The 27,508-nt window shown below is 39.5% G+C and overlaps 1 protein-coding gene across 1 annotated transcript in view; it reads right to left on the reverse strand.

Annotated features, from left to right (window-relative positions):
* Window positions 1-759: 759 nt before the first annotated feature.
* Window positions 760-27,508, reverse strand: part of xrn2 (5'-3' exoribonuclease 2) — a 96,075-nt gene continuing 69,326 nt past the window's right edge. Inside the window, exons 28-30 of the mRNA XM_059648347.1 lie at window positions 18,951-19,014; window positions 7,953-8,088; window positions 760-1,186 (exon numbers count right to left, since the gene is read on the reverse strand). Of these exons, the coding sequence (XP_059504330.1) occupies window positions 1,127-1,186; window positions 7,953-8,088; window positions 18,951-19,014 (260 nt within the window). The 3' untranslated portion in view covers window positions 760-1,126. The remainder of the gene's footprint in view (window positions 1,187-7,952; window positions 8,089-18,950; window positions 19,015-27,508) is intronic.

Genomic DNA, 27,508 nt, shown 5'->3' on the forward strand with positions numbered 1-27,508 from the left:
CTGCATCTCAAAGGTGAATTTGAGGGCATGATGGAACCCATTAAGACAGACAAGGAAATTCTGACATACTGCTGCCGATTTGGATATATCTAACATATCATCTGCATATAAGAAAGTGTGTAAGAATGTTTGGTGCTATTTCATCGAAGAAACATTTCTCATAAAACCCAAAGATGCTTGCAAGAGTTGGGTCTGGATGGGATCCCGAAGTAACACCATCTGTTTAGGCATACATGGTATTATTAAGACTGAACTCAACTACTTGAGGTAGGGAGTTCATACGCTCACTGAATAGAGTTTAGTATAATAGTAGCAAGTACACAGTACAATCTTACAGCTTTCTTGAATGGTGCATTGGTGAATAGGCTCACAATACCAAATGAGTACATGGACAGTGCACTGTCATTGATGTACAAATTCTGCATGGCCTTCACAAACGTGAAAGGATCTTTCACTGTGAATGTTAAAATAAAGTACAAGTTTGGACATGATAAATCCACCCCAAGCATTTGGCCAAATCATGTTGCGCACAACTGATCATAAATCATATTGGCACAAAGGGGTATAATATCTATCTTGAACAGCATGTATATATGTGGGTGCAGTGAACCATAAAGATAAATGCATACATCATCATCATACGACAGCTTTGCTCATAGAAAAAAAAATACATTGTTCGGGAGAATAAACTGCTCCCAACCGAAGTTGGGACTGGCTTCAAAAAAATTACAAAAGAAACAATGGAATAGGAGAGGAATAGTAAATCAAATATTTTAAAGCATTTACTAAAGATCACTTTTGATGTACAGTGTACAGGCATAAAAACTCAATTTCTCTAAACAGTTTTGAGATAGACTAACTCATTATGGTGTTAACAACTAAACCTGGCTGTATACATTCTGCAATATATTTATCACGCCCCATCTTGACAATTTAAAAGAAACGGAAACTGCAGAATCCATTTTACAGCAAGTGAAACATTAAGCACAAAAGTACATACAAACACGTTAAAAACTACGTCAGCACTCTTTACAGGTGTAATGGTTAAAATTCAGCTTGAGTGTACGCTGATCAGTTAACTGGACCCTGTAAGGCACAGCTTGTGTTGCAGAGCCAGATAAAGTTCTTAATTCCAGCTGTATCTTCCAGAATCTGGTGGCAATGGGTAACGTCTGTCAGGATACCCCTGAAAGATAAAATGTTGCCAGAGATTTAAAATGATTGAACAAAGGCTACAACTAAATACAATGCACAACACATGAATTTTGATCAAAGTACGTGTAATCATACAAAACTGCATACCGTCACAGAGCCTTAGTATTTTCTGACCATTTTTCCGTAGAAAGGATTTGGAAACAAGTTGTATATGAGTAAAAGCTCTTTATTCATCCACGGGATGAGGGCATCGCTGACTAGGCAGCATTTATTGCCCATCCCTGATTGCCCAGAGAGCAGTTCAGAGATAATCACATCGCTGTGGATCTGGAATCACATGTAGGCCAGACCAGGTAAGGATGGCAGTTTCCTTCCCTAAAAGACATCCGTGAACCAGATGGCTTTTTCCCCCACAATCAATAATGTTTTTGTGGTCATCATCTTAATTTCAGATATTTTAGTGAATTCAAATTCAACCATCTGCCATGGCTTGATTCAAATCCTGATCCCCAGAACGTTATCTGTGTCTCTGAATTAACAGTGCAGAGATAATAGCACCAGGCCATCACCTTCCCTTAAGCTGTTCAGAATTCTTTTGAATATCACACTGCTGCAGCATTTATCTAAGAGGGAATTGACATGTAAATGATTATCCAAAATGACTGGAGTCGACTGATTTGTTACCACAATTCAGAGTGCAAATAGATATTCACTTTGGATTATTCTTAGCAGGGTGCATGCTGAGAATGAGAGCTTCAGGCATAGCTAGTTTGGTTGATAGGCTCAGTGGTGAATCACCAAATTAAAAAAAAAAATCACAGTAAAAGCAGGTCAGCTAACAGTCCCATTCCAAATTAACTCAAAGAGAAAGAACAAGGGATCCAGCAGTTTTAATGTGTCAGGTTCTGTCACAGCTGCAAAACTGCTCAGGAAAGCTCAGTCAACTCAACTTGGATAAGTGTAATGGCTTTTACAGAAAGAAAATACAGGAAGGTATTTGAATTTACATGGAGCTGCAATTATAATTGTCACTTGACGATTCACATGTGATGCCACTTTGCATGTAATTAATTTCAGTCTACCTATTGAGAGATTAGGAAAGGAAATGAGCCTGGCCACGTGATTGAAGTTTCGAAGGTGGAGCATTTTGCCAACAGTGATCATAATTCCATAGGTTTTAAGACAGTTATAAATATGACTCGTCCTTGGGTGAAATTACTAAACTGGGGAAGGTTAATTACAACACTATCAGGCAGGAACTAGAGAAATTAGATGGGGGGGTCGGGGGTTGTTTGAGTGTAAATCCACACCTGCCATGCAGAAGTCATTTAAAGGCCAACTGCTGAGCGTTCAGGCCCAGCATGTTCCTGTGAGGATGAAAGACAAGGATGGCAAGATTTGGGAACCCTTGATGACAAGACATATTGAAAGTTCAGCAAAAAGAAAAAGCAGGCATATGTAATGATTAGGAAAATGAAATCAAACAAAGTCCTTGAGGAATATAAAGGAAGCAGGAAAGAACTTAAAACAACGTAGGAGGAGGGCTAAAAAGGACCATGAAATGTCCTTGGCAAGAAGGATAAGGAGAATAAAAAGACATTTTATACGTACATTAGGAGCAACAAGTTAGCCAGGGAAAGGGTAGACCCACTCAAGGGCGGAGGAGGGAATTTATGCATGGAGTCAGAGAAAGTGAATGTAGCTTTTAATGAGTAGTTTGTTTCTGTATTCACCAGGAAGAGAATGATGGCAAGATTAGGAAGCGATATTCTAGGGCGTGTTGATATTGAGGTAGTGTCCGATGTATTGAAAAATATTAAATGTAGATAAGTCCCTAGGACCTGATGGGATCTATTCCAGGATATTGAGGGACGCAAGAGAGGAATTGCTGGGATTCTAACAGAGAGCCCAGAAAACTACAGAAAAGTCAATGTCATTGCTTTGTTTAAGGAGGGCCACGGGGTAATCCAGGAAATTATAGGCCAGTGGTAGGGAAATTATTGGAAAATACTTTTAGGGACAGTGTTTACTCACAGTTGCAAAAGAAAGGGCTTATTAGAGATGGTCAGCATGGCTTTCTGCAGGGGAGGCCTTGTCTTACAAATCTGACTGAGTTTTCTGAGGAAGTGACAAAGATGACTGAAGAGGGTAGGGCAGTAGATGTCGTCTACGTGGACTTCACTGCAGCATTTGACAAGGTCCCTTACGTCGATTGGTCTAGGAGATTAAACCAAATGATCCACAATGAGTCGGTAAGTTGGATATGAAATTAGCCTGGTCGTAAAAAAGAGGGTAGCGGTGGAGGGATGTTATTCTGACTGGATATGTGTAACCAGTGGTGTTCCAAAAGGATTAGTACTGGGACCTCTCCTGCTCTGAAAAGGAAATGAAATGGATGAAAATGTAGATGGTCAGGTTAGTAAGTTTTCAGACGACATGAAAAATGGCGGAGTTGTGGATAGTGAGTAAGATTGTTGAAGGATGCATTAGGATATAGATCAGTTGGAAAGTTAGGTGGAGAAACAGCAGATGGAGTTTATTCTGAACAAGTGTGACGCAATGAATTCTGGAAGGTCAAATGAAAGAGCAAAGTATACAGTAAATGGCAGGACCCTTAGAAGCACTGAAATACAGAGGGATCTTGCAAGTCCATAGCTCCCAGTAAGCAGCAAAACAAGTGAATAACCATTTAGCTTGCTTGCCTTTGACATCGGAGGATCAAGTATAAAAGTTGGCGAGTCATGTTGCAGGTGAATAAAACTTTGGTTAGGCCACATTTGGAGTAATGTGTGCAGTATGTCAACACACTATAGGAAGAATATGGAGGCCTTGGACAGGGTGCAAAGCAGGTTTACCAGGATATTGCCTGAACTGGAGTGTTTTATCAAAAAAGAAAGGTTCGACAAACATGGAGATAGTAACAACTGCAGATACCAGAGTCAGCGATAATACAGTGTGGAGCTGGAGGAACACATTAGGCCAGGCAGCACCAGAGCAACAGGAAAGTTGACGTTTTGGGTCAGGATCCTTCTTCAGAAATTAGATGGGATCCTGACCCAAAACGTCAACTGTCCCGTTCCTCTGATGCTACCTGCCTGCTGTGTTCCTCCAGCTCCACACTGTTATCCCAGACAAACATGGATTGTTTGTGCTACAATGTTGGAGGCTGAGGGGCGACCTGAGAGAGGTAGATAAAATTATGACACATGTAGATAGAGACTGTTTCCCGGGGTGGAAATCTCAAATACAAGGGGGAATTAGTTTAAGGGAGGGGGAAGTTTAAAGGAGAAGTGTGAGGCAAGATTTTTTTTTGCACAGATGGAGGTACTTGCTTGGAATAATCTGCCAGGAAGGGTGGTAGAAGTACATATAAAAGTAAGAGGCATTTAAACAAAAATGAACAGTCAGGGAATACAAGGATATGGATCATGTGTAGGTAGACAGGATTAGTTTAGAAAGCATCATGGTTGGTGCAGACATGGTGGACTGAAGGTGTTCCTGTGCTGTATTATTCAATGTTCTAAGAGAGGGAAAATGGAACAGTGGGATGAAAGTGGGATCTGGGAGAGCGAGAGAATAGGAGGAAGGGCTCACAATGGTGAAACAGCAAGAGCAACATTCTGTATAAGAGGTGTATGAATGACATTGATCAGAAATTATCTGTTTATGCATTACTTGGATCTTTTCATTTTGTCTGTATCAGACACGATTTACACTTTTAATGCAGATGTATTTTTATTAGTTTTATTAATTAAAATTGTCAACACTGGCAAACTGAAGAGTGTTAAATGCTCCTTTCCAACAATGGACAAATGGAGTGGGGTGGAATCTCATAACCAATGCACCTTCTTTGCTTTCCAATTTATTCATTTTGCACAGCCATTTAAAAAAAACACTGCGATTGGCTCTTAGATTTCTTCATAAAAAGGACACCGTTGAATGGTCTCCTGTGCCATAAATTTTCTACGTTCCTATGCTGCACCATCTGATGTAACAATCGCATGAACAGAATTGATACTTCATTTAATTGAAGTACTGAGTCATGAGAGGCGGTATTCAAAATTTACCTTCCTAGTAACTTCCTAGTTAATTGGATATTACAATGTAAATTATGGAGAGTTAAGACAGATTCTTTTCCAGCATAATCTGCTTTGCTGGAGATCAAAGACATTCAACAAATAGCATTGGATGTGCAAGGTATAACTTCAAATTCTAGGGATGATGGTAAATTGGAAGCATTGTGAAACATAAAAAGTGTGAGTCTTCTAAAGGATATGGACAAGTACATGAATGGGCAGATAAAATTTAATGCAGAGGAGTGTGAAGTGACATTTTGCCAGAAGAACAAGAAAAGGTACTATAAAAAGAATATTTTTAAAAGATGTTTGGCAGCAAAGACCTCCAGTTGGGAGCTGGAATGCACTGCCTGCATTTGTTGTGGATGCAGATTCAATCAAGACATTCAAAAGAAAAATGGCTAAGTATTTGAAAGCAGTGGAGGAGGACTAGATGGGCTGCTGCTGCGATGAGCTGACAAGGACACGACAGACAGAACAACTATTCATACGATTGTTACAATGATGTAAGTCAGCCAGACGCACTGCTTCAACGAGCCTTCTACAGTGCACAGAATAAGACAAATATTTCTTTGCCCATCCTGTCATCCAAACAGCATGTTGTGACTTCTAAGGGCAGAGGATATCAGCTGTATTAAGAAAACACTTAACTCGTTTCTAAGCAGCACTGCGGTGGTTCAAAAGATAGCTCAACATGACTTTCTCAACGGCAACTAGGAACGGGCAATAAATGTTGATGCAACCAGCAATACCCATATCCCATGAATGAATTTGAAAAATATGAATTATCTGTATTTAGTACATTTATCAAGATTCTTCAGAACAGCTAATGGCACGACTCAGATTTAATGCAAAGTTAATTAGTCTGTCAATTTCATCACTTCTAAAGCTGTGCTGGACAATGTTTCAAGTTTAGCTTATCACTCTAAAGGTAGTGTTAGTACCAAAGCTGCCTTAAAAGTTTTAAGTTCCTACAATGGCGTTTCATGAAGGAAAGAGTGACAAAATAGACATCAGTTTTCAAAACAGGATTAAATAAAACAAAATTCAACATGTTTTGTGATTAATGTGAGCAAGATATGGAATATAAGTCACAGAAATGTGGTTCTGGATGTGAGTTTGCTCGCTGAGCTGGAAGGTTAGTTTTCAGACGTTTTGTCACCATTCTAGGCAACATCATCAGTGAGCCTCCGAAGAAGCGCTGATGTTATGTCCCGCTTTCTATTTATCTGCTAAGGTTTTGTTGGGTTGGTGATGTCATTTCCTGCATTGGTGATGTCATTTCCTGTTCTTTTTCTCAGAGGATGGTAGATTGGCTCCAAATCAATGTGTTTGTTGATGGAGTTCCGGTTGGAATGCCATGCTTCTAGGAATTCTCGCGCGTGTTTCTGTCTGGCTTGCCCTAGGATGGATGTGTTGTCCCAGTCAAAGTGGTGTCCTTCCTCATGTGAATGTAAGGACACTAGTGATAGCAGGTCATGCTGTTTTGTGGCTAGTTGATGTTCATGTATCCTGGTGGCTAGCTTCCTGCCTGTTTGTCCAATGTAGTGTTTGTCACAGTTCTTGCAAGGTATATTGTAAATGACATTCGTTTTGCTTGTCGTCTGTATAGGGTCTTTTAAGTTCATTAGCTGCTGTTTTAGTGTGTTGGTGGGTTTGGGGGCCACCCTGATGCCAAGAGGTCAGAGTACTCGGACGGACAACAAGCAAAACGAATGTCATCTACAAAATACCTTGCAAGAACTGTGACAAACACTACATTGGACAAACAGGCAGAAAGCTAGCCACCAGGATACATGGCCATCAACTAGCCACAAAACGACATGACCCACTATCACTAGTATCCTTACATACAGATGAGGAAGGACACCACTTTGATTGGGACAACACATCCATCCTGGAACAGGCCAGACAGAGACACGCACGAGAATTCCTAGAAGCATGGCATTCTAACCAAAACTCCATCAACAAACACATTGGCTCCAAATCAATCTACCATCCTCTGAGAAAAAGAACAGGAAATGACATCACCAACCCAACAAAACCTAAACAGATAAATAGAAAGCAGGACATAGCATCACGCTTCATTGGAGGCTCACTGATGATGTTGCATAGAATGATGATGAAACGTCTGAAAACGAACCTTCCAGCTCAGCAAGCAAACTCACATCCAGAAACTCAACCTGAGCTACAAATCTTCTCAAAACTCGCTAGAAATGTGGTTCCTAAGACATAAAGAGTATTATTTAGGCAACGTGCACAACGAATAAAAGTTTTGAGGAAAGCAGGTACAGAAGTAGTAGCTTTTCAGAACACCAAGACAGTGTCACAATTTATGGGAGAGAAACTCAAGTGTCTGGCAGCAATTGGTACAATTGAGCATCATAGGGCAAGAGGGAGACATTGGAGGATCTATGCCAAAAGCTTCAAAAGAACAAGTCTAAGATTAGAGCCTAATGGTTGCTATCAAAGAGCGGGTGCCATGAAAGTTTGGACAGCCATGATTTTCAATCACAAAGCGTGACGTCTGAAAAAAAGAAACTGCGCACAAGGGGAATGGAACAGCCACTGACTCAATACACAGAATTTGAAAGTTGGATTTTACACACATTAAAGTTCAGGTACTTCAAGTTATTTCGTTACACCAAAAGGATATTAATCCAACATCAAATAAACAATGAAAAGAAAACAATTTGTTAATATCATTGTTTGCTTTGTTACCTGTCGTCCTCTACGATCATGACTCTGGTAAGGGTTTGGTATTATTGATCCAAGCCTGTGATGATTCTGCTGGAACATACCAGTTTGAGACTGTATGATACGATTCCATGCTAACTGCTGCTCAATCCCCTGGTTTCTGTGAAGTAAATAAAAGTAGTCTTCCTGTTGATACTTTCTTCCAAAAACAGTGGATGATATTTAATTCACAAAACCAAACTTTATGGCCCATTAAAAGTACACATTTTATGGATGACTGGGGGGGGTCAATGGATAAATCAGAATGCAGACCTTCGCAGACAATCTCTAGCAGTTAGTCAGATTTGCGGACAGCAGAATAGGAACAGGCTATGGAACTGTCTTCCAATATTATGAGGCGTCGGCCGGTGTGCGTGTGCGCGTGTTGGCGGGGGGGGGGGGGGGGGGGAGGACAGGAAATGACCAGATATTCACATGAAAGACAGACAAAAGTAAAATATTTCAGACTTCTAGAATCAGCAATAAAAATCGAATATTCGAAAAGTGCTCAGCAGGTCAGACTGCATTTGTGGACCGAGAGAGTTAATGCTTCAAGATCTAGAACTTTTCATCATAATGCTGACTATTCCCATCATTTTCTGCTTTTGTTTTTTCCTTATGAAAGAGTTTCCTGAGAAAGAACTCACTGCAGTGGTCTGTTCCAGGATCTCCATCAATAAAATTCTAGATTATTCATTATATCTTCAAATAAATAGCAAGATAAACTTGAAAAATCTACATTCTCTTGCTCCAAAAAAAGTGACTCTGCAATGCAGCAAGAGACATCAGTAACATAACAGAGGGAAAGCTGTACCTTATACAGGGAAAACTGAATCTAAAACACTCAAAGGTCAAATTCTTGTGCCAACTGCTCAACTCTTCAAGAATATAACACTAGCAAAATGTACACATTTCACCCAATCCATGCTCTAATTTGTGACTGAAATGCTTTTCTGAATTCTGGCTATGTACACTATTATACCGTATAGAAAAATCCTTGAGCACTAATTAGTATGGGGCAGCATGGTGACTCAGTGGGTAGCACTGCTGCCTCACAGCACCAAGGACTCAGGTTCAATTCCAGCCTCGGGGAACTGTCTGTGAGAAGTTTACACATTCTCCCTGCACCTGTGTGAGTTTCCATCATATGGCCCGGTTTACCCCCACAGTCCAAAGATGTGCAGGTTAGGTGCACTGGCCATGCTAAATTGCCCAAGTGTAGGTTAGGTGGTTTAACCATAAGAAATACAGGGTTAGAGGGTAAGGGAGGGTGAGTCAGTGTGGACTTGTTATGCCAAATGGCCTGTTTCCACACTGTATGGATTCAATGATTCAAGCAGATAATATGTTTCACATTACACTCCAATCTTCAATTCCAGATTTTGTCTGAAAACATTCTTTCTGAACCACGCTGTGGTGCTGTGTGTTAAATCGCTATCTTTTCTGCAATCAAATAGCGATAATCAGTGTTTCATGAATGCTTAATTGCTAGTTTTCCAAGCACATGTCTCCCACACTCGAAAGCTTAGAGCCCCAAAAAAATACCAAGGACACAATTAGTCTAAACATCTCGGATAAAAAATATAAATTGTTGATCAAACTACTGAATTCAAACAGTAGCCTCCATAACAGTCTGATGAAAGCAGTGATATATGATTAAAGTAATAAAGCATATAGTAAAACTTTCACTTTGTCCAATAATTTTACATTAAATCCCTTGGATTAACATGTTAACATACATAATTTATAACTGATGAACTCAAGCCCCTTCTGATAGCTCCAAGAAAGGGAAAACCTTTTTGGGCCGAAACCAAAAAGGATGACAATCCTCACAAGTAGTAAACAAATCCAACCATAGAAGGGGGCTTTATTTTCCAAATAGCCAGACACTTTCATGAAGCCTATTCTTTCCAGTTAATTGCAGGTTGTAAATGAATCCTTACTGCTGAGTATTTTGAATCTAGGGTAGGGCCATGGCTGTATTTTCCCATCCATTATGCTACTCAATATGTCAGGAGGTCTGATCGGGAAGAAACCTTTTCAAGTCCTATTGATGCGGTTTCAATTGACCGTGGTGACCTAGCAACACAAGCACTAATTGGCACAGACTGACTGACATTAGGTGTACAGTTTATATGGGAACAAGAATCCACTTCAATTATAACCCAGTTTGTCAGCCGAGATTCCCAACAAGAAATATTTAATTGTCACCACCATCCTTAAGATGGATAAGGAACAGGTATGTAAGGCCTAGAAAAGCACCAATTGCAAAATAATTTAATTGCATCTATCTACAACATTAAAACTACCTTTTTGTTTTGTTTGCAAAAATTACACTGCAAATTCAAGACATTCAAAGCTACTGATTTTATATGCAAGTAATTGGTTGAAACATAATTCTCACATGCTTGTATCTCCAGGTTGTCTGAGCTTCCTCAGCTTATTTATGAACATAAAATATATATTGGTTTTGCACGTGTATAAGTTTAACATTTCTTAAGGGGTCAGAGTTCCACCCTCCTTGACAAAGATTCCTTCATTCAGAATAAACAGTTTCCCAGATTTCAAAAAGGTGCTGTATGTTCTGTACCCTCCCCCTCCACTTTATGGAGCTCATGCCAAGGAACCTCCCTTGTTCTCACTTCACGTACAACGAATGATAGACAAGTATTTCCTTTGAAAGAACTTAAAAAGCTTAGATAAAACTACTTTGGATCTGCAAATATCAAAAGTTCTTGAAATAACTGCAATTTGTTCCTTTATATTGTACTGAAACTGTAAAACTGCTCACTTTGGAAGGTGGGATTTGAAAAGGTACATCACTCATCAGGGTTCAGTAAATTCAAGTTGGCCACGTACAAAATGCATGTAACTGTGATGTGGTGACAGTGGCTACTTAAGTAATTTCACTGAACTTTAGAAAACGAGATCAATACATGATTTGTACATCCCTCAAAATAAACCTGATACATGCAAAACAAATATCCTCAGATTACAGCAGATAGAGTTAGGGATCACATTTCTTAAATTTAGGACAGACAGTCTCTTTTTATTTTGCAGTCACAAATCAACAAGACAGCAAACAAGAGTTGCTGGATTTACTTTAAAGACTCACAATGGAGTTCAAAGGTGGACCTATTTTTTAAATTACAAAGTGAAGAATAGCATGCAATCCTCCATTGAAGATATCTATTCTGTTTAGAAATATAATACTGCATGAACATCCTAATAGCATCCTAAAGCTGTTAACCTTAGTATTATTTACATGAATTCTTCAAAGTACAATATTAATATTCTGAAAATGAAGCTAGTAAAGGTGCATCACACTCAGGAAACATTTTCACTTAAATTTACAGAGTTAAAACAAATTCTAATACAAAAATTTCACATTCATGCAACATTCCATACAAAATCCCTTATTACAAAACCATGTCACATTCATTCTACTGCACAGTACTATTGAACTTTACAAATTCAGTAATCCTCCTTCAGGTTTCTTCTGTATTTAATTCAGTTCAAACTTAAGTAGTTAAAGAAACTGTTTTCGGTTGTCACTAATAACTACTGACCTACAGTGACACTGCTCCACAATAGGCTTGTCAAGCCTGAAAAGTTGTTCCAAAGAAGCTGATTAGTACTTGAAGAGGTCTGTAGCAAGAATCAATGGTTCGTCTGTACTAATACTGTGGTTCGAGCACAAAATGATAATGGCAGAACACATTAGTTATGCCTCATTAATCTTCACAATTCTCAAAAGAAATTTACTTAGCCTACCCACAAATCTCATGCAGATTTAAACTACCAATACTGAATTTTATAATTACACACAACATGGAATTGATATACGCAACAGGCCTTAAAATGACCAGCTTTCAAAGTAAGAGCAATGATTTTTGTCAAGTTTAGTATATAGCAGATGCATTATTTAACTTGCTTATTGAAATAAGACTAAGGAAGTTAATCTTTTCTTGTTGCATTTGGGAAGTTAAAGCAAATTCTATTTTAATTATGAAGAATTGGCCAAAACAAAAGAAAATGTTAGAGAGGGAAGCATGTACAATATAGAAGTGATTTTTGAAGAACACTCAAGTAAAAATGCATAAATATTAAAATAAAACTTAATGGTACCTACAGGAAGTACCAAACGTTAAATGTTTTATCTTTTTCAAAATAAATGATATCAACCTAATGTTCTTTTACCTTTAATTTATTCATGACTGTCCAGTTTAATAAATCCCCACAGTCAAGTTCATTAACCCAACAGATTGAAAAGATTCAAACAAAGCTGAGGTACTTTACTAAATTCATTCTCCACCAATGCTGCTTGCAAAATCTAAACAAAATGATGATCAAAGCAAGAAGCAGCAATTGTTGAATGAAAGGCCAAATCTAAATTATCTACATACATCTGACCATTTTATTCTTCAAACCAAACCTTAACTGAATGAACAAAATATAGAAATGAAGCATACTTAGAAAAAATAAATTTTCGTACACAGAATTATTTGACTTTAGTGTAGAGAAGTTCAGGGTTACTTAGTCTAAAATAGTCTCCATATCAGAAAGGAGCACTGGAAATTTCTTAATGGACGAAGAATTATTTTTCACAGAGCTGATGGCAATAATCAGTTGATCTGAGCACTGACTAAAACTAAGGAGCTCCTGAAGAATAGAAACTTGGGACGGGGGGGCGGGGGGTTGTAATTTGAGATTTTAATCAAAGAAAAGCAAACAATCTCCACTTTATATCAGGCAATTGAGAAACCTCAATCAAACATCTAGAAGTCAGGTAATGATATAAAAGGGAAGGTCTGTTTGCAGCATTTTCCGAAGCAACTGCAAGTGATGCGGATGCTGCCTTTTTAACTCCACTTTTCCCACCGTTCAACACTATGAACATTCCTTCCAAGTGAAGCTTTCCTTTATTTGCACTTTTCAAATTAGTATTCAATGTTTGCTGTTCACCATGTGGTAAACTCTACACTGGGGACAGCAAACAGACTGGGTTATTGATTTATGGAACATGTCCAATCAATCAGCACTATCCTCTCATGCAGTATTAATGGTGGCTGTCAGTCTGAATTGGTATTCTTGGGAATTGTCCTGATGAGTGCTAGACAAAAAGCCTTGATAAAATGTATTTTCTCAGCAACTCACTCTGTACTACCAAATGATTATTTAAAGAAATTTAGATCATAACCTCTTCGTCCATTTTACTTTCCTACTATTTTTTCAGTTACTGCTTAGTCTTTTTTACTTTGCATTTTGATGGTCGCTAGTCTACCAACTGCACTGATCCAATTAGACAAATCTTTTGTTTCATTTTGTCTTTTCCGCTCCCGTTGGTTTCTGTACCACGTAACCATTTTTTCCCCTCTAATCTGCCATGTCCTTCCCCTTATCACAGGCCTTCCTTTTTTGTTCTCCCACCACACCCTTTCAGCTGGCAAAATCTAATACAGGCAGTTCTCCTATAGCCCAAAGTTGCATTCTTGTGTGACCTAGTGTTATAGAAGATCATGCTGCAGGAAATCACCACACCTGTACAGCTGAAAATGCGTATTATCCAAACAGTGTCCACTATCCATCAATCATGTTACAGCCAATTCATGTTAACGAAATACATGTTATTGTGGAACCACCTACAGGTTCTAACACTCCACCTTTGTGATGCAAGATCACAAACTTAACTTGTTAACACAGCTTCTTTCCCCAAATGTTACCCGACCAACCAAATATTTTCTGTTTTAATCATTATCAAAATCTATGAAATTAAAAGCAAATTATTGACCTGATTAGATACAGGCATTTCAGTTGTGCAACTAGAAAAATATTCTACAAGTTAGGAATTTTGCTCTTTCGTCAACAAGGTAATGAATAGAACATCAATTATTACCAATTTTTTTGATTCACTTGTGAGACGTTGGTATTGCTGGCTAGCCACGATTTTTATTGCCAGTCCCTGGTTGCCATGAAAAGGTGGCAGTGACTGACAATATCCTTAGAATCACAGAGTCCCTATAATGTGCAGGCAGGCCATTCAGCCCATCAAATTCCCGCTGACTGCCCAAACTGCCCCATCACACTCCATCGCTCCCCGTACCCCACCATGACTCTAGCCCCATGACCCTGCATTTCCCATGGCTAATCCCCGGCTAAACCTGCACATCCTTGGACCCTGGGAGGAAACAGCAGCACCCAGATGAAACCCGCGCAGATACGGGAAGACGACAAACTCCACACAAATAGTTGCCCAAGGCTGGAATCAAACCCGATTCCCTGGTACTGTGAGACAGCAGTGCTAAATAATAATGCACCGTGCCACCCTTAGGTAGGGAATTACTGGATTCTGACTCAGGGACAATGAATAAATGGCAACATATTTCCAAGTCAGGGTACAGAGTGGTTTGGGGGGGAACCAACAGTGGTATTTCCATATATCTACTGCACTCTGAATCCACCCCCCCAACCCCACTTCCTGTCAGGTATTCACCATTCCTCCTAATCTTCTGCTCTCCAATGCTGAACATTCTGCGCTCAGCAAAGGCCTCAGCTTTATTCCTGTGTTCCACCTTAATGAACTTCAGGCACGATGCAACGTTTAACTCTTCTTCTGCCATCTTCACCTCCATGCCCATTTCTTCAGACAAGAGTCCTCTCCCTGTCCCACAGACCATTTTGCCTGGTTCCTACACTCTCCCTCCACATGGACCCTTCCCTCTGGATTTTTATCTGCACTCGATATGTTAATTGTGAACTGCCAACATGATACCGGTTGCCTCAATTTCTCTGTCCTCCCCCTCTCAAACCAAATCCAACCTACTTCCCTCCAAACTGACTGCACTCTGTGCGCTTAGATCTAACCGTAATTTTGTTATTAAGCCTGCTGATAAGGGTACATTGCAGAGGCTCAGTGCCACTCTCAGACACCTCCTCCTATCTTCCCCTGGACCATGACCTCACCATGACACGTCAGGCCACTGTATCAATTATGTTTTTCCAGCATCTTTGTTTTTGTTCCTGATTTACAGCATCTGCAGTTCTTTTGGTTTTATTTAGTAATCAACTACCGTAATTGATCTCATTTCATCTGGTGACGTGACCTAACCACCCCCACCCTCGGCCTCCAAGCTGTTAGTCCCACAGTCCTGCACAGCTCACTTCTACCTCCTCCCAAAAGTCCACAAGAATGGGCAGACCCACTGTTACAGCTTGCTCCTGCCCCGTACCTCCATGATTCCTCCAGTTTCAAAATTTCCAGTTTTCAGGCTCCAAATGCCTCCTCTTCTCCATGGATGTTGCACCACCAGACACATATTCCCCATCCCTCCCTTGTCCACCTTCCATACGGACCATTCCCTCCAGGACACCTTGGTCCACACTTCCCTTACTCCCAACACACCCCCACTCCGGGCCCCTCAGCATCCTCACCTACAACTGGTGAAGGTGCAACACCTGCCCATTTACGTCCTCCCTCCCCAGTATTCAAGGGCTCAAACATACCCTCCAGGTGAAATAACACTTCGCTAGCACTTTCCTAGTATCCAGTCTACTGCATGTGTTGCTCACGTGGTCTCCTCTACATTGGGGAAACAAAGCATAGACTGGGTGACCGCTTGACAGAACATCTACATTCTGCCTGCAAAAGAGACCCTGAGCTACCAGTTGCCTGCCACTTTTACATACCGCGCTGTTCCCGGGCCAACGTGTCTCTCTGGCTTATTTTGCTGTTCCAGCAAAGCTCAATGCAAGCTGGAAGAACACCACCTCATTTTGCATTGCAGCCCTCTGGTCTCAATATTGAGTTCAATAACTTTACAGCCTAACTCATCCATTTCCAAGTCCCCTACCCCACACACCAGGCCTTGTTATCACATAGAATAGGTAGTGTGTAATGGCAGACTAAATCACTAACAGTCCTCTTTAACAACTATTCATCCTCCTAGCCAGATGGTTATCAACTCCTTTGTCTATCCAACTGCTCTTCGCTCTCTTCAGACTCTCTATTCTTTATCCTATCCCGAATCCACCCCTCTCCCTATTTTCTGCATATACACTGATGTTTAACTAGCTACCATCAGTTCTGAGGAAGGGTCATCAGACCCAAAACGTGAACTCTGATCTTTTTTCCTTCATAGATGTTGCCAAACCTGTTGAGCTTTTCCAGCAACTTCTGTTTTTGTATCTGCTGCCCCTGTCCTTCTGGCTGGAAGTGGTTGTAGGTCCAGAAGATGCTATTGAAGAATGTGTGGTGAATTTCTGCAGTGCATCTTGTGGTTAGTACACACTGCTGCTCCCCAAAGTTGGTCGTGGAGGGATCGTGGATGCAGTGCCCATCAGGCCAGCTGTCCTGTCCTGGATGTGTCAAGGTTCTTGCGTGTTTTTGGAACTGCATCCAACCAAGTAGATGGTGACTATTCTATCACACTCCTGACGTGTGCTTTGTAGATAGAAGGCAGGCTTTGAGGAGTCAGGTGGGGAGACTTAATCGCTGCAGTATTCCCAGCCTCTGACCTGCTCTTGCAGCCAGTCACTGTGTTTATGTGGCGAGTTCCCGTTGAATTCCAGGTCAATAGGAATCCCAATCATGTTGACAGCAGGAGATTTAGTGTTAGTAACACCACTGAATGTCAAGGGGCAGTGATTAGATTGTCTCCTATTGGAAATGGTCGCTGCCTGGCATTTGTGTGGTGCAAATGTTCTTTGCCACTTGTCAGCTCAAGTCTGGATAGTGTCGAGATCTTGTTGTAGTTCAACATGGACTGCTTCAGTATCCAAGGAATCTCGAATGGTGCACTACACAATCATCAGCAAACATCCTCACTTTTGACCTTATGATGGAGGGAAGGTAATTGATGAAGGAGCTGAAGAGGGTTGGGCCTAGGCCACTATCAATCTAAACAAGCTAATTTAAAATTATCTATAGGGTATGAGAAATGAATCAAATATGGTAAATGGAATTAACTCTCAGATTAATTGTGATTTCACTGAACAAGCTCACAAACTTAAGGGGTCAAATTGCCGATTCCCACAATACTGCTAATTATCCCTGAAGTTGCAAACACCCATGTTCCAACTTCATAATTTGCATAAGTAACTGGAAGTTTCCAGTGTTTCTGCAAATTTGTGTCACTTATGTTCAGGTTTGAGCTGTTTATTCATACTAATGAAGTGGGAATCAGCAAGTTCAATAGGACATTCTCATTTTTACAACGATTGTTTCTGGGCTGCCTTTTGCCAGAACCATCAAATCTCACTGAAATACATTTGGTCAGGTTATCGGTGTTTCATTAATAAAAACATGAATGCAGTATTGTGCTACTAAATTTACAGAGGCAACTAGCACATAACTGAAAGTTACAAACAGCAATGGAAATATAGATACCAAAACCTGATATTAACAAGGTCTTGCTGGGCAAGTTGGAATAGGATTACTAAAGTTTAAAAAGTTTATGATTATGAGTAATGCAATGAGCATTAATTTTCATCAATATGCTTTCAATGCACAGGATCTTTAATAGCAGACTCTCAAAAACAAAAACTTTACTGTCATTAACCGGCCTCTGAATAGGTAGATACCCTGTTAGTGGCTTTGTTGTTTATTCCTGCACATCCAGGCCTAGTAACTGTGCAAACTGAAGAATGGGAACATTTTTGTGCTCTTTTGAGATCAACAAACAAACAGTCCAGGATATTTAAAGATCACTTTTATTCAGTCTTGTAAACAGGTTGCTCATGCAATTTCATATCCAGTTGAGCAGTGACACAAAGATCTATCTTTGACCATTCAATTCACAAAAGGGTGCATATATCAGAGATTTTAAAAACAATTTCAACCAATGCTTTGTTGCAAATAATTTAATACAAATTGTTTAGGAATTTAAAATAGTTTCTCGCAAGTAAGCACCTTGTCAAATGTTGCCCTGAATGCAAGCACAGCACAGATTACCACCTCAGTTTTATTGCACCCTAAATAATGTGCGGTGGTAAAGACATCGAGCACCATCAAGTAACTAATCTGAATGGTCATTGTTCATGCATCAGCCTCAAAAGGATATCAGGCCATTGAAGGCATCGCTGTTAGCATCTAAACGACCAGGCAAATGATATGGGTCTTTAGATAATTACTGGAACATTATTGGAAATCCTCCCAGGTTGTTTTGATATTCTGAGGTAAACAGCAATGACTTCTATGGTCAAGATCAACTCCTGAATCATGTCCAATTCACTGGATATACCTACTTAAAGTAAGCCTGGGTGATTATAATTCCCAACACAGCAAACCAGGTATCAGTACCTCTACCTACTCTGTGCTTGGAAAACAAAGAATTCAGGGTACCCGGAGTCAGACAAGACTGGTACACTCACCACCTGAATGCATCAGCAACATAGATATGCTTTTCTAAAATAAAAATGATGCACGATGACTTAAATGAGACACTGTTTTAAAGGAAACTTGGCTTGAAGTAGTATGATATAGATAACATACCCAAACAGTCAAACATGGCAAAAGAACAATTATCCTTGCCATTAAAAGACAACAGTGTTTCCTTTAAACACTGCACAGCATAACTTCAATAGTGGCAGGTTTCACAAGGACTAGTTGAAAAAACAGAGAATCAATGACTATAATGTACTTATCACATGTCATCACGTGCCCCACGAATGCTAGATCAAAATTAAATAAGGTTGATACGAGATACAGAAAAAGAACCTGAAAAACACATTTCCACTTATAAGGTGCTTTTCACACCTTCAGCACACAAGTGATGCAACATAACGGCCAATTGTGCACAGTAGGATTCCATAAAGAGGAATAAGAAAAACGACTAATTAATCTCTTTTTGGAGATATTGGGGTCGAGGGATTCTGGACAGCATAAAAGGCAAAAAAAAGGTAAGGAAAGGCAAATACCACACTCGTTACATTAGTTTCTGGGTAGATTGAATAAATAAAAGCTTTGAAATTATATGTTATTCTTACCTCTGAGGTATAAGCTGCTGAAAAAGCGGTTGTGGACCTCGCCATGAATCTTGTGGTCTCAAACCTGCGAATGATACAATGATGTTAATAGAATTAATATTTTTAAAAACATCACATTTTTGCATGAGAAATCTTCAATACTGGGGTCTTATGAAAAAGGACAACATAAAATCTATCAAGTCTTCACAAGGAGCATTACAATTAAACTTCACTTTATTCAACATAAATCAGTCAATTAAGCTTTCATGAAATCCCACATACTAAATAGATAATCAATGCCTTTTTACTGCCTGAGATTACCTTCTAATCGACTGCAAAAATTTGTTGCAAAAAGCCTTACTGTTAAAAGAATTTTTAAAAATCCATTTTCCCATCATGGCATGTCGGTATTGCTGACAAGGTCAGAATTTGTAGGCCTTGCCTAAATACCCTCAAGGTGGTGGTGGTGAACTGTCTTAAAGAACCACTGAAGTCCATTGACGCAGGTGTATTAACAGTGTTGCTGGGAAGGAAATTTTTAGAATCTTAACTGGGGCAGTGAAGAAACAAACGTACAGTTCCATGTCGGGCCAGCTTGTGGCTTCGAGGGGACCTTGCTGGTGGTGGTGTTCTCCCATGTTCCTGCTGCCCTGTCCATGAGTTAGGCAGGTGCTGTTGAAGGAGCTTTGGTAAGTTGCTGCAGTGAATCATGCATATAATACTTATTATCACGCATTCGTGGTGGAGGGAGTCAATGTTTAAGTTGATGGATCGGACACCAATCAACAAAGTATTTCATCAAAATCATTCCTTGTGCCTTGTAGATGGTGGGCAGGCTTTGGACATCAGTAGGTGAGTTACGTGCTTCAGAACTCCAAGCCTCTGACCTGCTTTTGAAACTGCAATACTTACATAGCTAATCTAGTTCAGTTTCTGGTCAATAGTGGCAACCAAGATCTTGGTGGTGGGTAGTTCAGTGATGACAGTGCAATGGTATGCCATGGGGAGATGGTGTAATTGTCTTTCACTAAAGATAGCAACTGCCTGATAAACATGAGGTACAAATGTTGTGTTACTTCTCCACTCAAGCCTGATTGTCGCCCAGGTCTTACTACTTATTGGCTTCCACATTTGAGAAGTGGTCAGTGGAACTGGTAATCGTCAGCAGTTATCATCAATTCTGACCTTATATTGGAAGGAGGATCTTTGATGAAAGTATTTGAAGATGATCAGTCCCAGTACACTATCAAGGAATGGGGCTCTTATGGTGCAGCGGTAGTGTCCCTACCCCTGAACCAGGAGGCCTGGACTCAAGTTCCACCTGCTCCAGAGGTGTGCACTGACACTTCTAAACAAGTTGATGAGAAAGCACGGTAGAGTGAGGAAATCCTGCTCAAATGACCTGGGACTGAGATTATTGTTTTCCAAGAAGCAAAACCATCTTGCTTCATGGAAGTGAGATTCTAACCAGTTGACAGGGGACACCCCCCTCCCCACCACCACAATGTCATTTTGTCAAATGCTGACTTGAGGTCAAGGCTGGTTCACTCCTGCTCTCCTCTCTTGGGTTCAGCTCGTTTCTCCACTTTTAGATCAAAGTTGTGATGAGCACTCTTGAAATTGCTGAAACTCTTTCTGTTCTTCATAATGCTATACTGCACTAGCTTGGACATGCTTGGTGCTGACTGCAGACTCCCAAAATGGCAAATGTTAAATTCCTACCTCAAATCATCCTCACCTTTGGGACAATATTTTGACAGAAGTTTCTAATTCAGTTTAGCTGACTTTATTGTGCTTTGCATTCATTTATGTCACCTTTATGGTCAGGCATATTAAGCACACCATTCAATTTTGTTTGATCTTGCCAAGTGAAAAGCAGTAGGAGCAATTTTAACTGAATGGGATTACATTCAGTAAATTATCTGAAGTTCATGCAGTTATTAAGCAATCTTGTCATTTACAAAATGACAATTTCAGGTTATATTCTCAAACACATTATAAATCATAAATTTTAATACTCTAAATCATCCATTAATCAAATTCAGTTCTACACTTAATGCTGGAATTCAGAAGTACTCTCAGATATATCTAAAGCTGCAATGCTTTCTTCTCCTTCACCCATTCCTTTCCTGTTTTGTGTGATAACACCTAACCTTGACTTCATTTTATCTATTGGGAGGTTTACCGTGGCGCAGACTAACAATCTTCTACCTTTGAGAGATACATGCCTTTCACTTAGCATTCATTACATCAATACTGCAGAAAGAACTCAGCACAAGGGTGTTGGGAGTTCCCACCATCCACTGTTGTGTCACTGCACATCGACACTCCAATATATCATGGCATAACAAGGCACCTTTTATGTAAGAGAAAATCAATGCAGTCAGAGGCAATCTGTACTGCGTCCTCAACTATTCACTGTATTTATTAATAATTTAGATGATGAAATAGTAATCGACATATCCTAATTTGACAATGATGCAAAGATAACAACAATGTATGTAGTGTAGAAGGAAGCATAAAATTACAAAAATAAAACAAAATGGGTAAAATTGTAGCTAATGTAGGCAAACATGAAGCCCAATACTTTCAATGTAAAAAGGATGGAATGGTATTTTTCAAAAGTAATAAAAAGCTAGAAACAGTGAATGCTTGGAAACGCACGGGTTCCAGCTACACAAATTAAAATTTCATGGATGGTTACTTGGTGTATCAAAAAACACTACAGAAATGCTGCCTTTATACCCAAAGGAACAGGATATATGTGGGTAACAGAGGAAATGGTAATGCTGTGGTAATGTCACTGAACTAACAATTCATACAATAGGACTAATGCCCTCGGGACACAGGTTCAAATCCTACCATCATAGCGGCTGGATTTTAAATTCTGGAAGATAAAGCTCATTCTCAGAAATGAAACTATCATTGATCGTCATAAAAACCCATCTGGTTCATTAATGTCCTTTAGGAGAGGAAATGTGCCATCTTTAGCTGGTCTAGCCTGTCCGAGACTTCGGACCCACAGCAATATTGTTGACTCTTTACTACTCTCTGAGCAATTAGGGATGGCGGATAATTGCAGACCTTACCTAAAGAAAATAAGTTATGCTTCAGATCTTTAAACCTCTGATTAGGCCACACCTGCACTACTTCAACCAATTTTGGATACCACACCTTTGATAGGATATAATGGTCATGCATGCAGTAGGTATATCATATCTAATCTTCAAGGATTAAATTTATATGAGAAATTACACTAGCTGAGATGGCATTCCCAGATGTTAGCTTATTAAGGGACAATGTAATCAAAGGTTTCAAAATATTCAGGGAGGCCTATGGAGGAGATAGAGGTAAATTATTTCTGCTGTTTAGGGGATCTAGGATTGTACGGCATAATCTAAAAACATAGAACCAGACCTTTCAGATGTGAAAACAGGAAACACAAAGGGTAATAGAAGTTTGGAATACTCATTAATAAATGACAATTGCTCCTGAATCGATTGTTAATTCGAATCTGAATTTTTTTCATTTAAAGGCTCAAGGGAAATGATGCAAGAGAAGGCACACAGGCACTTTCAGTGCAGATTAGCCACAATCCGATGAGAAGTCTGTGACCTTTTAATTGTGGAATGGTTGAATCCCATACCTTTGTTCCCAAGCAACAATATCAATCTGAGGAGGTACAACATAAATTACCTTCAATGGCAGCAATAGGATAACTCTGTGGAAACAAGTTTGAATAGTTTCATGCTGCAAATGGTATTTTGTTTTCAACATATTTTGTTCAAGTCACAGAAAAGTTCAGGAATTAAAAAATCTCAGAGATAACCATTTAACTTTAAGGTGTTTGTCTTTGACTACTTATGCTTGGAGTCTGAAACTGTTGGCTTCATTCCACCCACCAAGCTCGACAATCCCAAACGAAGACTTGAGCTTCAGAATCAAAGAATCCCTACAGTGTAGAAGCAGGCTGTTTGGCTCGGTGGGTCCACACCACCCATCCAAAGAACAAGCCACCCACAATGGGTGGAGCTCCAACAGTATTTAAGAAACTTGATAAAGACTGCTTGAATGGAACCCCATCGACCACCTTCAACATTCACTACCTTCACCACCAATTTTCTGTGGATTTGAGAAGTCCAAGCTCCTCAGTGTATACATGTAATAGATTTCCACATGCTGCCTGCCACACCCATTTGGGAGTTCTGCTCCTTCGAGATTCTGATTACACTTCAGACCCTGGTCCTGATCTTTGGCCAGGTATAGCAGACGACAATTTACATGACTATATTTAAAGCATTATTTCCATTTTGGAGACTGAATTTTGATGTGGTTTCCCTTTCTAAGTGGAATCTTAACTGTAAGAAAAATACAGTACCACTCATATTGCCAGTATGAATGAGAAGTCTGAAGTCTCCACCAGCTGCTTGGATTGTAACCTACACAATCCAGTTGTTTACAGCACAAACAACTGATTGGAGACAAAACACGTGGACACAAAAGAGAGATTGAAAAGCAAACTGCAACAGGGATACAAACAGTTTGCAGAGATATATTGCTGGTTCAGAACGTGGGCAAAAAAATTGACAAATGTGAAGTTTTCAACGGAGGGGAAACAAAAGACCAGGAAAACGGAAGCACAAAGGGAATTGGGCATACTTTCAATGTGCCCAAAACAGTGAAAGTCAGTGCACTGGTATAGCAGGCAATCAGGAAAGTTAGACTAAAAGACCATAAGACATAGGAGTGGAAGAAAGACCATTCGGCCCATCTAGTCCACTCCGCCATTTAAATCATGGCTGATGGGCATTTCAACTCCACTTCCCTGCACTCTCCCCGTAGCCCTTGATTCCTTGAGAGATCAAGAATTTGTCGATCTCTCCCTTGAAGGCATCTAACGTCCCGAACGTTCATTGAATGTTGCACCTTACTTCAAGGAGGTTGGAGTATCACAGTAGAGAAATCTTACTTCAACTGTACAGGATGTTGTGGAGACCACATCCGGAATACTGAGGGCAGTTGTGGCCTCCTTATTTAAAGAAAATATATTTCATTGGGCCCATTTCAGGGAAGGTTTATTAGGATGATCCTCAGAACGAGAGGCTGCTTTATAAGCAAAAGTTAAATAAGGTGAGACTTATTGGAATTTAGGAAATGAAAGGTGATCTCATTAAATACACAGGATTCTTAAGTGGCTTGACAGAGTAAATGCTGAATGTTTCCCCTCGTGAGACAAGTCTAGGATGGGAGGACATCATCTCAGAATGAAAGGTGCCCAAATTTATTTTATTAGAGGGTTGAGTGTCTTTGGAACTCCTTCCAACAGAGAGGTGTGGGGGCAGAGCCCTTGTGTAAATTTAACGCTGAGATAGATATCAGTTGGGGAATCAAGGACTACAGGGAAAGGGCAGGAAAATGGATGCGAAGGATGTTGGCTCAACCATTATACAATTGAATGGCAGAAGGGTCCAAACCTGTTCCTATTTCTTATGGTCTGAAGTGCTGAAGAACTTTGCTTCAAAGTCATAGAGCGTTTATATCAATAAACATTAGACTGCCCAAAATGGCTGGTGAATGGGATAGATTTTAAGTCGTGTTTTTGTAAGTGGGATGACAAATGGTTGCGAGAGGGACTGCCCACGATGAGTACAAGTAGTAGTAGTAGTAGTAAGGTCTATGTCCTAAAAAGATACAACACCACCTTTTACTTACGCAGAGAACTTAAAAACAATTGCTTATTAAAACAGTACTCTCTCCTCATCATTCAAAAAATTTTGGAGACATCCTGATCTGTAATCCTATCCCCATTCCCAGGCCTCACACTGTTAAGTGCAATCAATGAGTCACTGTGGGCAAAGTTAATTACAATTGGTATATGTCTCCAGATGGACTTTAAGCAGTATTCTGTTTGAATATACACTATACAGGAATGAATTTACCTCATGCTCGCAAAAAAATAATTCCAGCAAAGACCATACATTGAAATCTTGGTAATAAGGTATTATAATCCCCAACATACAGGAAGGACTTCCCAGTAACCTTACTGACATTGTACTATATCGCACAATGACAAACAAAGAAACGCAAATATATCTAATCCAAGTTCAAATGTATGAATATAGTATTTCTGGAAAGATGAAATTGCAGCAATTCCATGTTTAAGCGTATTTAAAACAGGCAACTGAGACTTGCTTTTTGAATGTTTGCGGAATTCTAAGAATATAGAAAGCACTGTTTCAAATTGAATATTTCCATAAATTTGCAACATGATGCTAAACATGCTGCTCCTATACAAGCTTCTTACCCATTCTAATAAGGATTCAAACTCAAAACTTTTCCATTACTCAAGACAGAGGCTGATTAGGTTTCAGGCTTATGAAAATCTTGGAACAATTACCCATATTTTTACAGGATGGGGGAATACAAATCAAGATACCAATCTGTAAATTGAAAATGCTGATTTAACTTCAGCAGCATAGGGTACATTACAGGAAAAACACACTGATTCAGCTGGTAGCAGTGTCAAGTTTAAAAAAAGCTTTATTTTATACAATTGAACATTAAATTGCAGAAAGAAAAGCTCATCACTGTTCAATGCTATTAGACCACATTTTTAGTTGTTTGTTAACATTTCCACTGTGAACTGAAGTCAGAACTCTTCCAATCAGTGTGACAATCAGTAAAAAGCCTTTGTGTTTACTGATTGCAATAATCAAAACCAATTTTCCAATGTAGTTAATTGGCAAGCTTACAGAATGAAAGCATGTCATAAATCAGATTCAATTTTGGATGGCAAAAACCAAATACGCTATTCACATTGAGTGCTTGCAGACAACACTTGACTCCCACAAGTTATCAGCACTCAGACAATTCATCAGCAGCATGCAGACTGAAATATCCCAGGAAAATCAAAGATTACTGATGGAAACACCCACATTATATATTTTTGGGTTGAGGGGGATAGAAAATAACACTGATTGAGCGTTCTGTCCTTCCAATAAAATTCTGAGCATCACAAGCCTATAATGCAATTTTCCAAAGGCAGTCAGAGGACTATTGGGGGGGGGGGGGGGGGGGCATGGAGGCTGCAGATAATAGAGGAATTATGATGATTTTATTGTGTTAACCATTTCAGATGAAATGTAGAAAATGGGAATTAACTGGTTGTGTTCTATGCAAATTTCAATGTGCACTGGTGACATAAAAAAAACACTATTACACCATTACTGAACAGAAACATAAAAGATGCACTAATGGCAATGACAACAATACAGATGTCATTGATTTGCACAAAATGAATGAAATGATAGCTGGAAAAGACAATGGCAAGATCACGTGACGAGATATTTATAATCTTCTTTAAAATGCAGTGAACATTAAAAACGAGTTCTCCTCAATGGCTACCAGAGAAACTGCAACATGTGGGTTTATATTTGTGCAATTTAACATTCCTGAATTCTGAAACTGCTTTAAAAAACACTCTTTCGATCTCTCCCTTCACCTTACTTCTTTGATCAGAGCTCATTTCTTTTTAGGTTGTCTGCATTTAATTCTTTATTTATCTGTGTAACAATTCCAAACAGCGAAAGAAACTGGGAGGTACAGAAGTCAAAAATCATCCTGGGCAACGAATCCCAGCTTCTTTTTGTGGTCAATTCTGAATATCAGACAGGAGTGCAAGACAGAAGACTAATTTTCCACAGATCATTTTCCATCACATGATTCTTACCATATCGTATCAATAAAAATCAAAGTGCCAGGAAAATGAAATATTGTTTGGTTTATGGTATATAGTCAGCTCTAATATAACACAATAGTTCTGTTCTTCTGTTATCTCGTGTTAGAAGAAAATTGTTCAATAGCTGCACGATTTAAACTAATGGTGCTGGAATTGCGTTGGAGCCAATATAGTTTAGGAAAGTTCACGTTTTTCAAATAGCTGTCTAAATTCTTCAATCGCATTAAAGCCAATTTGCGTTGAAGAAACAGGCGTTATGACAGAACAGATTATATTGCAGCATATTTTTAACTATCAGAAAGCCAGGCAAAGGTCTCCAAATTGCCAGGATGGGTAACAATCACACATCTTTCTCAGGGCAAAATACCAGAGTGAGAAGCACTGGCCTTTCAGTACACACAGGTACAAAGGCATAGAAAACTACACAATGAGGACCCGCTTAAGCATTATAGTTCAAAGACTGAATCAGCTGTTCAGCTGAAACCCTGACAGAGATACTGGATGAAGTATACGAAAGTGAGATTAGCGTGCATTTAAAAATGTCTAAAAACTTAAAACCCCAGCTTTTTCATTGTGTAAGCCCTCTCTGAAGTCGACTGAAAGATGCTTACACATTTAACTTCACACTTAAATGCAAATGACTTTTTTTTAGTAAACAAAATTTTTGGATGAACCAACAACTCTATTGCCACAATTCCCATCTCACGTCTGGTGTGCAAATGGGTCAAGAGGAGGTCAGGAGTCTTATGGATAAAACAACTGGATTCTGTGTGTATGGGATCAGATTAAGTAGGTCTCTATCAACACTCCACAGGCAAGAAAATGGCAAACCAAAGTGTCA

The sequence above is a fragment of the Stegostoma tigrinum genome, chromosome 9 (genome assembly GCF_030684315.1).
Source record: "Stegostoma tigrinum isolate sSteTig4 chromosome 9, sSteTig4.hap1, whole genome shotgun sequence".
Classification (NCBI taxonomy): Eukaryota; Metazoa; Chordata; class Chondrichthyes; order Orectolobiformes; family Stegostomatidae; genus Stegostoma; species Stegostoma tigrinum.